This window comes from Sturnus vulgaris, chromosome 26, assembly GCF_052056855.1.
Source record: "Sturnus vulgaris isolate bStuVul1 chromosome 26, bStuVul1.hap1, whole genome shotgun sequence".
Taxonomy (NCBI): Eukaryota; Metazoa; Chordata; class Aves; order Passeriformes; family Sturnidae; genus Sturnus; species Sturnus vulgaris.
Genome location: NC_142268.1, coordinates 1,040,304 through 1,055,347, shown reverse-complemented (window position 1 = coordinate 1,055,347; position 15,044 = coordinate 1,040,304). Strand labels below are relative to the sequence as shown.

Here is a 15,044-nt window from a genome sequence, read left to right as displayed (position 1 = left end):
CCCGCGGCTCCCGGTGGGTTCCGCCCGTTCCCGCCGTTCGCGGCCACGTGGCGCGGGCGGCGCGCGGCAGTGACGTCACGGCGCGGCGCCGCGCGAAGGTCACGGGGCGCGCGCGGGGCGATGGCGGCGGCCGGAGCGTGCCGGGTGAGCACCGGGACACCGGGACCGGGGACACCGCACCGGAACCGGCACCGGGGACACCGCACCGGAACCGGCACCGGGCGGAACGGGGCCTGCTCGGGCTGGGGACACACCGAGCGGGACAGCGGGGCCCAGCCCGGAGCCGCCGTTCCCTGCCGGCCCTCAGGGCCCCGGCGCTGGCAGCTCCCGGTGTGGGGACAGCGGGGACAGCGGGACCCGACCCCGCTCCGCTACTCCCGGAGCTGCTGAGGCTCCTCCAGCCAAACACTCCCGGTATTCCCGTAAAAGCAAATTCCCCGTGAACGGCGGGAGCTGCACACGGGGCGTCACCCTGAGCTCCCGCTCGTAGCACGAGGGGCTGGGTGGGATTTTTGTACCCAGAGTGAAACGAGAGGTTCGGGACTTCTGATCGGTCCGGGGTTTTTGCTCGGTCCGGGGTTTCTGCTCGGTTCGTGCCTTTGCTCCGGAGCTGCCAGGGCTCAGCCCTTTGGTTCCTGGCCCGAGACTCGGTGCTGTTCTTGAGCGAATACAGATTTTTTTAATGTTGGATTTCCCTGATTCTGCCCTGAGCTCAGCACTGACCCCTTCCAGAGCAGGAATCCGCAGGGGCAGCAGAAGAACCGTGCAGGGATTGTTCTGGGATCCTCCAGAGCTGGGAAGAAGTTGTGTTCGGAAGAGTTTTGCCAGAAAAACCCGTGTGCTTCTCACGTTTCAGCTCCAGGATGGATTTGTGCATTGCTGCTGTCCCAAATCCAGGTTCTGGGAGCTCTTGGGCGCTTCCCTGAGCTCCTCCTGTGTTTTTTTTTTCCTTGCAGAAATGTCTCCTCAGTGGGCTGTGGCTCCTTTCCAGGCGTTATCCCATCCCTGCCTTCCCCAGCAGTGCCCTGTACAGGATCAGCAGCCCTGCCCTGGGCACCTCCCAGGTTGGTCCCACCTGAATTTATTCCATTTCCATTTTTTAAGTGGAACTGAGGGAATTTTGGGGTGTCTGAGGTTGGATGGGGATGGAGTGAGATGGGATTTCAGATCCTTTCAACCCAGTCCATCCTGGGCTTCCATGAAATCCGTTGCACACGTGGCTCTTTGAAGGATCAGCTTTTCCAAGCAGATCCATTTTTTTCCAAAAGTGACCTTGAGCCCACCCTGCCTTGGACTCTCATGCTCCAATCCCATGGGATTCTCCAACATGGAATGGTTTTCTCCAGTCCAGATGCTACTCCTCGGGAGGAAGGAAAGGATTCATCTCAGGTTTTGTGGAGAACATCAAACAGGAATTAGCCAAAAACAAAGAGATGAAGGAAAGCATCAAAAAATTCCGGGATGAAGCAAAAAAGTTGGAGGAGTCGGATGCACTGCGGGAAGCGAGGAGGAAATATGTGAGTTCTGGAATGTTCCCTGCTTTATTGAGCAGCCCCTGAGTTTTTCCTGCTCTGAGTGGAAATTTCAATCCACAGTTGAGCTGTTCAGGAGAAGTTCTGCTTGGCTGGAAGCACTCAGTGCTAAACGGATGCCTCAGAATGTTTATTTGTTGGAATTTTTTTTTATTTTTTTGTTCTTAGTGGAAAGTCTTTCCAGCAGACACTTGGCTGCATTTCTGAGCAGATCAAATAATGAGGCATTAAATTGAGGATCAAATGTTTATTTTGCATTGCTCAGAGGGCTCTGAACATCATCATTTGCAAAGCTGAGCTGCTGCTGCTGACTCAGGCCATGAGCTCCTGAAATGTTGCTTTTTCTGCTCTCAATTCCAGCCTTAATGGATTGTGCTCCATCCAAACTGGGCTCGAGTCGTTTCTCTCTCCTGATTAATGTTCTTTCCCCCTAGAAAACCATTGAGTCTGAAACAGTGAAGACCTCAGAAGTGATTAAAAAGAAACTTGAAGAAATAACAGGGACGGTTAAAGAGGTACAAGGACCTTTCCTCAGGGCAGCTCTGCTGAAATTGTGCTTTTGGGGAGCTGGAATTGGCCTTGTTGGTGGCAGAGGTGATTCAGACCCTGGAGCTTTTAAAACCATTAATGAAATAATGGATTGAGTGTGGTCAGAGCAGACCCAGCCAGGGATTCCTCTGGGATTTGGGGGATGGAGAAGAGGGAGAGACCCCACCTGCAGCCCTGGGAGCCCCAAAATCAGGGCTGAGGAGAGCTGGGGGTGCTCACCTGGAGAGGAGAAGGATCCAGGGAGAGCTCAGAGCCCCTCCAGGGCCTGAAGGAGCTCCAGGAGAGCTGGAGAGGGACTGGGGACAATGCCTGGAGCTGGGATGACCTTTCAATTTTTGCCTTGCAGAGTTTGGACGAGGTCAGCAAGAGTGACCTGGGCAGGAAAATCAAGGAGGGCGTGGAGGAGGCAGCCAAGACAGCCAAGCAGTCAGCAGAGTCAGTGACCAGGGGAGGGGAGAAGCTGGGCAGGACTGCAGCCTTCAAAGCCATCTCCCAGGTCCTGCTCCCTGTGCTCTTTGTGCTGCAGAGCCTGGGCTTGGCTCTAGGGGGAGGCTGGGGGTGAAATCCAGCAGGAAAATCCCCCCCCCAGGAGTGCCAGGGCTGAGCTGCTCCTCCTGGCGAGCAGACAGGGTGAGAAATGCCTCTCCCCAGTGGGATTTCATCTTCCTTAAATCCTTCTTTTTTACAGGGAAATATCCAATATTTTATTGTCAAGCTGTGGCTGCCCCATCCCTGCGAGCGCACAGAGCGTTTTTTTTTTTTTTTTTTAATCTCTTCCCAAACCATCCCAGGAGGGATTTTTCAGCTTCTGGGAGAGCAATAAATCCACACTGACAGGGCTGTTTTCCTTTTCAGGGAGTGGAAAGTGTTAAGAAGGAGATAGATGAGAGCGTTTTGGGACAAACGGGTCCCTACAGGCGCCCGGAGCGGCTCCGGAAACGAACGGAATATTCTGGAGAGAGGATCAAGGAGCAGCGAGTGTTTGAGGCCAATGAGTACGTGGGGAATCCTCTAGGGGAGGGGAAATTTCTGTGTGTAATTGGATGGAAAAGCTCCAAACACGTCAGGGATTCAAATCCAGGAGTAGCTGGGCTTTGGGAGCGCATTCCCAGCGGGGCTTGGGGGGGGATCCTGAATTTTCCTGTGCTAAAAGTGGGAACTTCCAATTCTGAAGTTTCGAATTCTGAAGCTCAGATTGGATGTTCAGAGGTGAAATTCTGAGCTGAGCATTGTTTTGTGTTCAGTTTTAACTCCTTGCTGCTGGGTGAGGCTGAGCTCCTTTTTTCAGGGCTGCTTTGCTCCTCTGAGTCTGAGTTTTATTTGTCTGGTGCTTTATTTATCTGGAGTTCTGTTTATCTGATGTTTTATTTATCTGGTTTTTTATTTGTCTGGTGTTTTCATTTGTCTGGTGGATCATTTATAGGGCTATCATTTATGAGGCTGCAATTTATTTTATAATTTATGAGGCCATAATTTATCGTGTAATTGAGCTCATCATTTCTGTGCTGCCTCAGCCTCACTGATGCCAAGTGCTGCAGGGATATTCCTCAGGGTGTTGTCTGTATTTGTTACAAGTTAATTTTTTCCCAAATATCCCCATTTTATCCCTGTTTTCTGCCCTCTCTAGGGAGGCCATGGGCATGGTGCTGCATAAAGACTCCAAGTGGTACCAGCAGTGGAAAGATTTCAAGGACAACAACGTGGTTTTCAACAGTGAGTGCTCAGAGGGAGCAGCACATTCCCTTCCCTGGGAGCCTGGATCTGCTCCCATCTGTGCCTCCAGGGATGCAAATCCCAAATTCCCACCTTTCCCTGTGGGTTTGGGATGCTGGGAATGCTGTGAAGGGAGGGAGGCAGAGCTGGAAGCTCTGCAGCTTCTCCAGGCTGCTGCATGTGTGCTGCATGTGTGCTGCATGTGTGCTGCTCAGAGTGGGCTGAACCCCTGGATTTCCTGCTCCCCCCTGGAGCTGAACCCCTGGATTTCCTGCTCCCCACTCCTCAGTTTTGTTCTGGCACCAGGGAGAGGGAAAGCAGCTCTGCTCCTCCCCAGCTGGAGTTTAAAACAAGGAAAATCCTGAAAAAAATCCAGGCAGTTTCACACAAATTCCAAATTGGTGAAAGACTTGAAAACTCATGTGATCTCTCTGCAGTGTAAAGCTGACTTTTGGTATTATCTGAGGCTGTTTCTAGTCCCAGATATCCCAGAATTTAGGTTGGAAAAACCCTCCAGGACCATCGAGTCCGACCTGTCCCTGATTGTCACCCCAAGTGCCACCTGCAGGGATGGAGACTCCACCAGCTGGAGCAGCACTGCTCAGAATGAGCTTAATCCTGAATTTCCTCCTTCCACTGGATAAATTAACAGCCTTCCCAGAGGTGTTAATGCTGAGTGTTAGCAGAGGAAGAGTTACTCAGAGATCAGAGCATGGCAGGAAAACGGGGAGAAAAATGGGGAGAAAAACAGGGAGAAAAATGGGGAGGAAAATAGAGAGAAAGGGAGGAAAATGGGGACTAAAATGGGGAGAAAACCATCTGGCAGGTGGTTCCTGGCACTGAGCAAAGGCACTGAGGAGAGGCTGGGTCCTGCAGGTCGTTCCCTGGCCCTGAGCTCTCTGTTCCCTTGCAGGGTTCTTTGAGATGAAGATGAAATACGACGAGAGTGACAACGCCTTCATCCGAGCGTCCCGCGCTGTCACCGACCGCGTCACCGACCTCATCGGTACAGGGGACAGGGCAGAGCCCGGGGCCTGGCACTGAGCCTGGCACTGAGCCTGGCACTGAGCCTGAGCCTGGGACTGGGACTGAGCCTGGCACTGAGCCTGGCACTGAGCCTGGCACTGGCACTGGGACTGGGACTGAGCCTGGGACTGAGCCTGGCACTGGCACTTGGACTGGGACTGAGCCTGGGACTGAGCCTGGGACTGGGACTGAGCCTGGGACTGAGCCTGGGACTGGGGCTGGGACTGGGACTGAGCCTGGGACTGGGCCTGGGACTGAGCCTGTCACTGGGACTGACCCTGGGACTGAGCCTGACCCTGACCCTGATCCTGCTCAGCCCATAGCCCAGAGCCTGGGACTGACACTGAGCCTGAGTCTGAGCCTGAGCCTGGGACTGGGCCTGCCACTGAGCCTGAGCCTGATCCTGATCCTGATCCTAATCCTGATCCTGATCCTGATCCTGATCCTGACCCTGACCCTGATCCTGATCCTGCAGAGCCCAGAGCCTGGGACTGACCCTGAGCCTGAGCCTGATCCTGATCCTGCTGAACCCAAGAGCCCCTGGGGCTGCTCCTGATTCTGAGCCCAGAGCCCTGAGTCCTGCTCTTGCTGAGCCCAGAGCCCCTGCAACTGCTCCTGATCTTGCTCAGCCCTGAGCCCAGAGCCTGGAACTGCCCCAGATCCTGATCCTGCTGAGCCCAGAACCCTGCAGAGCCCAGAGCCCCTGGGGCTGCTCCTGGCACTGCAGAGCTCTGCAGGCTCTCCTGGATCAGGATCAGGGTGGGATCAATCTTTGGGATCCATCTCAGGTCTCAGCTCAAGGCTGGAGTCACTCCCAGGGTGACATCTCCTGCCTGTGCTGTCCCCAGAGCTGTGTCCCTGTGTGCTGGTGGCTGTGCCAGCCCCTCACTGAGCTCTTTGTGCAGGGGGTTTGTTCTCCAAGACCGAGATGTCCGAGGTGCTGACCGAGATCCTCAGGGTGGATCCCTCCTTTGACAAGGATCGTTTCCTGAAGCAGTGTGAGAGGGACATCATCCCCAACGTGCTGGAGGTGACAGCACCCCCTCCTTCCCTTCCTCTTTCCCTGGATTAGCCCATGGAAAATGTTTTTTTTTTTCACTTTTCCATTGCTGGGAGAGGATTTGCTTCTCTGGCTTCGCACAGAGCCTTGGGAAAGGAATTGGGTCCCACATTTAGGTTCAAACCATGGGGTAATAAATTAATGTTCTGGCCTGGAAAAAAATGAGGTGGGGTGTGGTTACTGTGCTGAAAAGAGAGGGAAAGGACAGCAACACACACGGGGCTCTTTGGGGAAAAAAACACAATTTATTGTACATCCAGCCCGGATTTAAAGTGTGTTAGTGCAGCCAGGACAGGACAGGAGCTCATTGGACAATTGGGAAAAACATCCTTGGGACAGCACCTCAGGATGTGTCCCACGGGAAAGACACCAGGGGTTAATGTTGGTGATGAATTCCACTCTGTTTGTCACCATGTTGTCACCCTGGGAGACTCCTCCCTAACTGAAGCTGCAGTCAGCTTGTCAGCCTGGGAATGGAGCTGAGAGTCAGGAGAAATCCAGGCCTGGAAAGAATTCCCAAGCTGGAATTCCCCAGCTCTGTCAATGTGTGTGTCCACAGTGGGGTCACAGGGGAGTGGGTGACAGCAAGGACAAGGGGAGGAATTTGGGATGTGCTCCTGGCTTCTGATCTGGGGTTTGGGAAGAGCAGCAGGCTGTGACAAACGGTTCAGTGCTCACAGGAGTGTCTGGAATTTGAGGTTTTTAGGGACTCAGAGTGATGAGAGCTGTGACTGTAAATGGATGTAGGTCCCTGTCACTGCAGCAGGAAAGACAGAGGGGATTTGGGATTTGAAACAGAGCAGGAATTGCTCTGAGACACTCGGGAGAGACTGGAAAAACTGGGGCTTGAGGAGCCAGATGTGGGATTCCTCTGTTCCTTCTGTGCCCTGAATGTTTCAGGGTGGAAATTTGCAGCTCTGCTCCTGCTCCTGTTTGATCCCAGGATTTCTGAGCCCTGGGAACTCTGCTGCCTCTGTGGCAGCTTGAGCAGGAAGATTTAATGGGAAGGTTCAGCTTGGAAGCTTAAAGAGAATTTAATTATCCCAAGGTTTATGTCCCTTGGCCTCAGCTCCTGTGTTTTTATAGAAATCCTTTTTGCTGTTCCCCTCTGCAGCTCCAGTTTATCCCCAGAGTCCCACAAAATGTGGGATTTAAGGTGTTTTGCTGCTGGAAGGGTTGATTGGTCTCATTTTGATATAGGAGGGCATTAAAATGTTCTCTGTGATTTTCCTCCTCAGGCTCTGATCTCTGGAGAGCTCGACATCCTCAAGGACTGGTGCTACGAGGCCGTGAGTGCAGCTCCCAAAATTTGGGATTCTCCCTTGAAAATGGGCTCATTCTTGGGGGGGGGGGGTTGTTGGAATTCAGGGAGGTGCTGAAATCAAAGCCTTTCCTGGCAGTGCTGCTGAGCTTTTATTTGGGTCTTCATTCCTCCAAAGTTACTGTGCTGTAAAATCCAAAATAATTCTGCTCTTCTGTTCAAGAGCTGAATTTCTCCAAGTGAATTAATTCCCTGTGCTGCTCCAACCACCAGAGGGCTGAGAGAGCCAAGTTTTTTCTTCAATTTTATAAATCCTGATGAGCTTTTTTTAATTTTTTTTTTTTTTTTTTTTTTGGTAACAATAATCCAGTCTGAAAGCAAAGAATCTTCCTTGCTTCCAGCAGCCTTGGGAATGACACCTTGGATTGCTCTGGAGGGAAGCAGAAGCTTCAGTTCAGTTTGTGAGACCAAAATCAAACATTCCCAAGGCAGCTGGAATTGGAAATGAAACTCCTGAGTCAAGAGCAATCAGTCAGATAAGCCAGGGGAGGAAATGGGAATTTTATCCCTGAGAATCCAGGGGATAAAAGCTCTTAATGGATCCCACAGGTGTTCCCATGGGGATTCTGGTCATTGAAATCCCTGCTTTTCTTATTTTTTCCCTATTTTTCCCTGCTTTTCCCTATTTCTTCCTGTTTTTCCCCATTTTTCCCTGCTTTTCCCTATTTTTTCTCTGTTTTTCCCTGTTTTTCTCTGGCTTTTCCCTATTTTTCCCTGTCTTTCCCTATTTTTCCCTATTTTTCCCTGCTTTTCCCTATTTTTCCCTGCTTTTCCCTGTTTTTCCCTGGTTCTCCTGCTCAGTCCAGTTGTGAATCCCTCAGCTCTCAGTTTCTCTCCCATTCTGCCCAGGAAAATTGGGATTTTCCATTGGGAATTTGATGAATCCCAAATCATTTGCTGCAGTTCTTTCATCCCTTCCTTCAACACATTTACCAAAAAAAAAAAAACCTTGATTCCTTTTCTTGTGGGTTTCTTTTTTGTGTTGTTTTTTTTTTTTTTTGTGGCTCTCTCCAAGGCAAAAATTCCTTTTTTTTTTTTTTTTTTTTTGACGGGGGTGGTGACAGAATAATTCCAAATAATTCTAAAAAAATTCCAAACAATTCCCAACCCACTTTTTTCCATCCCTCAGACCTACAGCCAGCTGGCCCATCCCATCCAGCAGGCCAAGGCCTTGGGGCTCCAATTCCACTCCAGGATCCTGGACATTGACAACCTCGATGTGAGTTCCCTTCCTTTGGGGGGGAGGAATTGAACTCCTGGGATCAGGAGGAGTTTGGGGGTTTTTTTTTAGGATCATGAGGATTGGGAAAATCCTTCAGGATCGTAAAATCGAATTTTCTTTTTGGTGGGTTGGAAATCTGGGGGTTTTATTTCTGCTCCTAGAGGGGAAATCCCAGTGCTGGAAGGGAAAATTCATATCTGGAAGGGAAAATCCCATTGCTGGAAGGGAAAATTCCAGTGCTTGAAGGGAAATCCCATTGCTGGAAGGGAAATTCCACAACTTGAAGGAAAATCCCACAACTGGAAGGGAAAATCCCACAACTGGAAGGGAAAATCCCATTGCTGGAAGGGAAATCCCATTGCTGGAAGGGAAATCCATTATTGAAAATATCTTGGAAATTGGGGTTGAGTGGAAAATTGTTTTTAAATTGGATGGGGCAGCTCCAGGGAGTTGAATTTTGGGATCAGGCACAGGAACGTTGCAGAGCTGCTGAGATCCCCTCAGGGAACAGGAAAAATCTCCCTATAAATACATTTATTCCTTTGTGACACAGCCCAGCCTCGTGCCTGTCCTGGTGCTGCTTCCTTTATTAGGGATAAAATAAAAACCCAGAATGTTTGGGAACATTTGAAAAAAAAAAAAAAAAAAAAAAAGGAGAATCCTGCTGTCCTCAGTGCCTGTGGCTGCTTTTGGGGCAGCACAAGCAGGAACTGCAGGGCTGGAGAGCAGCAGAGCATTCCCTGGCATTCCCACAAAAAAGAAAATAATAATAAAAAAAAAAGGGATGCAAGCAATTCCTCACAATGGGCAGGAAGAGAATTCTGAGTTTTTAAAAGAAAAAAAAAAAAAAAAAAGCTGAATTTCCACTCCTCTTGCATTCCAGTGAATAAAGTCTTTAAATATTTAATGGGAATAGAGGGGGAAAATCCTGGCAAACAAAAAGTTCTCACCTTGGAGTCTTTGTGGTGCAGTTTTTGTCTGGTTCAGAACAATTTCCTGGCAAAACCTGATTTAAAAGAGGAGAAAAGGCTCTGTTTGATCCTTGTGGGTCTCTTCCAGCTCAGGATGTTCCAATTCCAAGCATTTCCCTCAGAAAATTCCATTTTTTATTTTTTTTTGGAGAGCAGGTTATCTTTTGATTTTGCTTTCTAATTGGGAATAACAGAGCAAAGCTCGTTCCCATTTCCCAGATTTATGGACTTGGGAAAAGAATGAAAAAAAAAAATCCACGAGAGTTTGGGGGAAAACTTTGAAGTGCAGGTTCCCAAGGGTTTTTTTTTTTTTTTTTTATTGGAAATTTTTGGGGGAAATATCTTTTCCATGATACCTGAATTAATGGAATTGGGGTTTTTTCCATGGGGTTGTGTGTGCCTGCAGCTGGCCATGGGGAAGATGATGGAGCAGGGCCCTGTGCTGATCATCACCTTCCAGGCCCAGGTGGTGATGGTGATCAAAAACCACAAAGGGGAGGTGGTGGAAGGGGACCCGGTGAGTGGGGCCAGGGGCTGGGACAGATTTGGGGTCAGGGACACATTTGGGATCTGGGAATGTTTGGGGTCTGTCACAGTTTGGGGTCTGGGACAGTTTGGGGTCTGGGACACATTTGGGGTCTGGGAATGTTTGGGATCTGGGACAGATTTGGGGTCTGGGACAGTTTGAGGTCTGGCTCAGTTTGGGGTCTGGGACATATTTGGGATTTGGGGTCTGGGACAGGTTTGGGGTCTGGGACACATTTGGGGTCTGACAGTTTGGGGTCTGTCACAGTTTGGGGTCTAGGACAGATTTGGGGTCTGGGACAGTTTGAGGTCTGGCTCAGTTTGGGGTCTGGGAATATTTGGGGTCTGGGACAGGTTTGGAGTCTGGGACACATTTGGGATCTAGAACATGTTTGGGGTTTGAGAAATGTTTGGGATCAGGGACACGTTTGGGGTCTGGGGCACATTCGGGATCTGAGACACTTGTGGGATCTGGAACAGTTTGGGATCTTGGACAAGTTTGGGGTTTGAGACACATTTGGGATCAGGGACAGTTTTGGGATCAGGGACAGTTTTGGGATCAGGGACAGTTTGGAATCAGGGATAGTTTTGGGATCAGGGACAGTTTTGGGATCTCCCACTGCAGCCCCATTCCCATTCCCAGCTCACCCCGCTGGGTTTTCCTCCCCTCTCCCTCTGGCAAACAGGGTTGGCAGCAGAGTTGAGTCACTGGATGAAAAAAAATCCCAAATGTTCATTTTTATCTGCCCACACTCACCCGGGTGATTCCATGGAATTCCCATTCCCATATTCCCAGAGTTTGTGGCAGCAGCTGCACAGGGAGATTCCTGGATTTTATTCCCAGGTGTCTCTGTCCATCCTGTCCTGTGCTTCAGTGGCTCCATGTCACCTCCTGGGGACGTGGGGACAGGGCTGGAGCTGCCACTTCCCTGCACATTTCCCTTGGAATTAATTCAGGCATTTAACAAATATTGGCTTTTGCAGCCCTGGCCTTTGGTCCAGGCTGGAAAAATGGGATTTGTGTGAACGATGGGGCCCATCTGGGCTGATTTCACAGGCAGGGCAGGAAGAGCTGATCCAGTGATTCCCTGCACTCAATTCCTGCATTCCTGGGAGATAAATATTGATGGGATAATTATTGAACAGGATATCAAAGTCTGTTTGCTGTCGGGTTCCTCCAGAGCTGCAATAAATCAGAGAGAGGAATTAAAATTCTCCAGTGGAAGCCAAAGCTCAGCTTTAATCAAGTGCCTGGGGTGGGCTGGGATTGCTGAGCCACTCCTGGAAAATGGAACCAGAATGGGGAGGTTTGGGGAGAGGGGAGCCCCAAACCCCCAAAATTCCGGGGTTGGAAGGACCTGGAAGTGCCCTCAGCTGGCAGGTGAGGACACAGCAAGTGTCCCTGCCACTGGGATAACTGGGATAACTGGGATAATTGGGATTCTGGGTTAACTGGGATAACTAGGATAATTTGGATAACTAAGATAATTTGGATTCTGGGATAACTGGGATTCTGGGTTAACTGGGATAACTGGATTCTGGGAGTCTGGGACAACAGATAACTGGGATTACTGGGATAACTGGGATAACTAGGATAATTTGGATTCTGGGCTAACTGGGTTAACTGGGCTAATTGGGATAATTTGGATTCTGGGCTAACTGGGAGTCTGGGATTACTGGGGTAACTGGGTTAACTGGGATAATTTGGATTCTGAGATAACTGGGAGTCTGGGCTGACTGGGATTCTGGGACAACTGAGATAACTGGGATACTGGGCTGATTTGGATTCTGGGCTGACTGGGATCATTTGGATTCTGGGCTGACTGGGATCATTTGGATTCTGGGCTGACTGGGCTGATTTGGATTCTGGGCTGACTGGGATCATTTGGATTCTGGGCTAACTGGGATCATTTGGATTCTGGGCTGACTGGGATCATTTGGATTCTGGGCTGACTGGGATCATTTGGATCCTGGGCTGACAGGACAAGGTGCTGAGGATGCTCTACGTGTGGGCGCTGTGCCGGGACCAGGACGAGCTGAACCCCTACATGGCCTGGAGGCTGCTGGACATTTCCTCCTCCAGCACAGAGCAGGTGCTCTGAGCCTTTCCCAACCCTCTGGAAGCAGCTCCAGCCCGGAGCTCAGAGCTTGGGGATTTGGGGATGAGCTCCAGCTTGTCCCAACCCCTGAGGAACGGGGCTGTGTGTGTGGCATGGACGAGCGGCTGCTGGCGCTGCTTTGTCCTCCGGGAGTCACCCAGAGCTCCCCTTGCCACTTTCTGGTCCCTTTGGACATCCTGGAAAGGCCTTGGAGGGGCTCCTGGCTTCCAATCTGTGCCCAGGCTCCAGCCTCGTGTCCCCACCGTGTCTTTGCACTTTCCCAAACCAAATACAACCAGGACTTTGCACATGGAGGTGTTGGATGCTCAGGTTGGTGGTGGGATGGGGCTGAGCTTTCAATATCCAGGGCTGGGATTTGTTTATCCAGGGTTTGGCAGGGGCAGTGCTGTTGGTTCTGGCCACAAAGAGCCACAAGTGAATCCCTTGGGATGGTGGGGAGGGTGTGGGGCTGCTTTGGGAACACTGAATTCTTCCTGTCTCATTCCCAAGAGGAAAGTTGTGCTCCTTGCTCAGCTCTCAGGGCTTGTCTGCTCCTCATCCCTGCACAGATCCCAGTCCAGGAACAGAATTCTCCCCAGTTTGCTCCTGGGGGTGAGATCTCCTTTTAGGCCCAATCTGAAAAAAAAAAAAAAAAAAAAAAAAGAAAATCCCAAATCATGAAAATCATCCCCAAATTCAGGTTCCAGTGGCAGCGTTCAGTGGGGTTTGGGATTCTCTCCCTGCTGAGCTGCTTCCCTCTGGGAGGAAGAGCAGGAGGAAGAGTCTGAGGGGAGCAGGAGCTGCAGATTTGGGATTTGAGCCAGGGCTGAGGCACCTCCTGCCCCCTGCCCATGGAAAGGGAGGTTGGGAAAGGTCTGGAAGAGGAAATCCAGGGATTGCTGTGGTGCTGAGGGTGAGGCAGGACAGCCCTGCCCTGCCAAGGTGATTAAAGAGAATAATTGCAGTTCCTCCTTCTCTCCTGAGCTTTGAACATCCCTGGGATCTCCCCACAGCCCTGGGCTTGGACTTTTCCTTGGGATGTGTCAGCTCCAGCAGCAGGGGCTGCCCTGGAGCATTCCCAGGGTTTGGGGATGCCACATTCCCTGTTGGGATCCCCCGAGGATGGGCTGAGGGTGGGATGTGGGTCACAACCCCCCAGGGATGCTCCAGGCTGGGACAGGGTCCTGGAGCACCAGGAGAGGCTGAGGGAGCTGGGAAGGGGCTCAGGATGAGAAAAAGGAGGCTCGGGGGGGACATTTGGGCTCTGCACAACTCCCAGACAGGAGGGGACAGCCGGGGAGGGTCGGGCTGTGCCCCCAGGGGACAAGAGGACAGGAGGGAACAGCCTCAGGCCGGGCCAGGGGAGGTTTAGGTTGGATATTGGGAAAATTCCATCATGGAAAGGGTGGTAAAACCTTGGCACAGCTGCCCTGGGCAGGGATGGAGTCGCCACCCCTGGAGGGATTTAAAATCCGCAGGGAGGTGGCATTTGGGGACGGAGTTTGGTGGCCCCCGGTGGTGTTTGCAGCCCTGCTGATGGCACTGCCAGCCCTGCCCAGCTCCGTGCCCATCCCCGGGATGTCTCCAGGGAAGCGGGGTTGCCATGGGGATGGGGATGGTGGGGATGGTGACTCAGCTGCTCCCTGCCAGGCTCTGACATCCCGTGGGCTGTTCCCACCCCGGCGTTGGGGGGCTCGGAGCCCCCACATCCCCCCCCCCCCCCCCCAGCCTTTGCCAGGCACTGCCCGGGCTCCAGGGGCTGCTCTGGGAATTCACTCCCCACCCTCCAGGGAAGGCTGGGAATGAGCTGAAGCTTTTGGCCCTTCCCAGCCCACCCCATCCCGGGGTTCTGTGGTTCCTGAGCTGTCCCTTGGGCCATCCCTCACGGTTACCCCAAAGCACTCGGGGCTTTTTCCCCCAGCCCTGCCCCGAGGGTTTGTTGAGGCATTTCCCAGCTCCCCGCTGGATTTGGGTGGGATGTGATGGTCAGGGTGGCTCTGGGCCCGTCCCCTGTGGTCCCTCAGTGCTCTTTGCTCCTCTGTTCCTCCCTCCAATGCATTTTTTAGGGATGCAGCCCCTGCTGCCAGGTGAAATTGTCCTCCCTGGGCCTTTCTGGCACGGGGTCTCTTCTTTCCAGCCTTTAGCACACAAAACATCTCTGCCAAATGACAGCTCCAGGGGAAGAGCTGTGCCAAGCCAGGAGCACCAACCTCCTTCAAGAACAATTCATTAGAGGGGGGTGGATTTTTTGAATGAGGTGTTTTTCATCTGGGAAGGGAGCTGGGACAGATCCATGGAGCAGCAGCCTCTTGTGCTGCCTCTCCAGAGCTCAGCTCCTCTGCCAAAGCCTCGGAGATTTTTTATTTTTTTTTTGGTTTGGTTTTTTTTTTTGGTGGTGAATGATTCCAAAATGATTCCTCTCCTGTCTCAGATCAGCTCCAAGAGCTGTGAGTTCTCCCTGGAGCTGCTGGCAGGAGCGGGGGCTCTGTCAGGCTCGGGGGAGGGATGAGTTACTGAGGGCTGTGGGGATTCTTCTGGCTCTGATTATTCCTGCCAATTCAAAGAAATAAATAAAGCTTCATTAAGGCAAAAAGCCTTAGAGAACGCTTCTCCCCACACTTCCCCACGGAGCACGGGGAGGAAATTCCAATTGGGAAGGTTCTGCCCCATCCCTGGAGGGGTCCAAGTGTTGGACAGGGCTTGGAGCCACCTGGGCAAGTTGGGAAGGGGGAATGGGGTGGGATTGGACGGGCTTTGGGATCCTTCCGAGCCAAGGCAGTCCCTGATTCCCTGGATCAGCCCCTGGAGGTGCAGAGTCACCACCGGGAGCACCTTGGGGACCTGGAGCAGCTCCGGGAAAGAAAAATCAGGAAAAGAAAATCCCGAAGCTCCAAATGGCAGAGCTGGGCCGGACAGAGCCCTGCAGAGATTTATTTTCCAAACATCCCCCGGGACTGGCTGGATCCCCTGGAGAAGGATCCTGACACGGCATCCCCACTCCAGAGGGACTGGAGCCAGTGGCTGTC

General features: G+C 51.8%; 1 protein-coding gene and 1 long non-coding RNA gene across 2 annotated transcripts; one reads left to right on the top strand and one right to left on the bottom strand.

Annotated features, from left to right (window-relative positions):
• The first annotated feature begins 74 nt into the window (after positions 1-74).
• Positions 75-12,332, top strand: TIMM44 (translocase of inner mitochondrial membrane 44). Its single transcript, XM_088179174.1, has 13 exons — positions 75-144; positions 957-1,064; positions 1,347-1,517; positions 1,967-2,047; positions 2,428-2,577; positions 2,937-3,076; positions 3,709-3,794; positions 4,708-4,800; positions 5,726-5,850; positions 7,119-7,169; positions 8,331-8,420; positions 9,801-9,911; positions 11,902-12,332. The coding sequence occupies exons 1-13, from the start codon at positions 121-123 to the stop codon at positions 12,019-12,021; spliced, it is 1,350 nt and encodes a 449-aa protein (XP_088035300.1). The 5' UTR covers positions 75-120; the 3' UTR covers positions 12,022-12,332.
• LOC148221185 (uncharacterized) lies at positions 6,142-11,436 on the bottom strand. Its single transcript, XR_015808511.1, has 3 exons — positions 10,677-11,436; positions 9,374-9,429; positions 6,142-6,383 (listed from the first exon to the last, which is right to left on the bottom strand). It is a non-coding gene; the product is annotated as an uncharacterized LOC148221185 (long non-coding RNA).
• Positions 12,333-15,044: the final 2,712 nt, after the last annotated feature.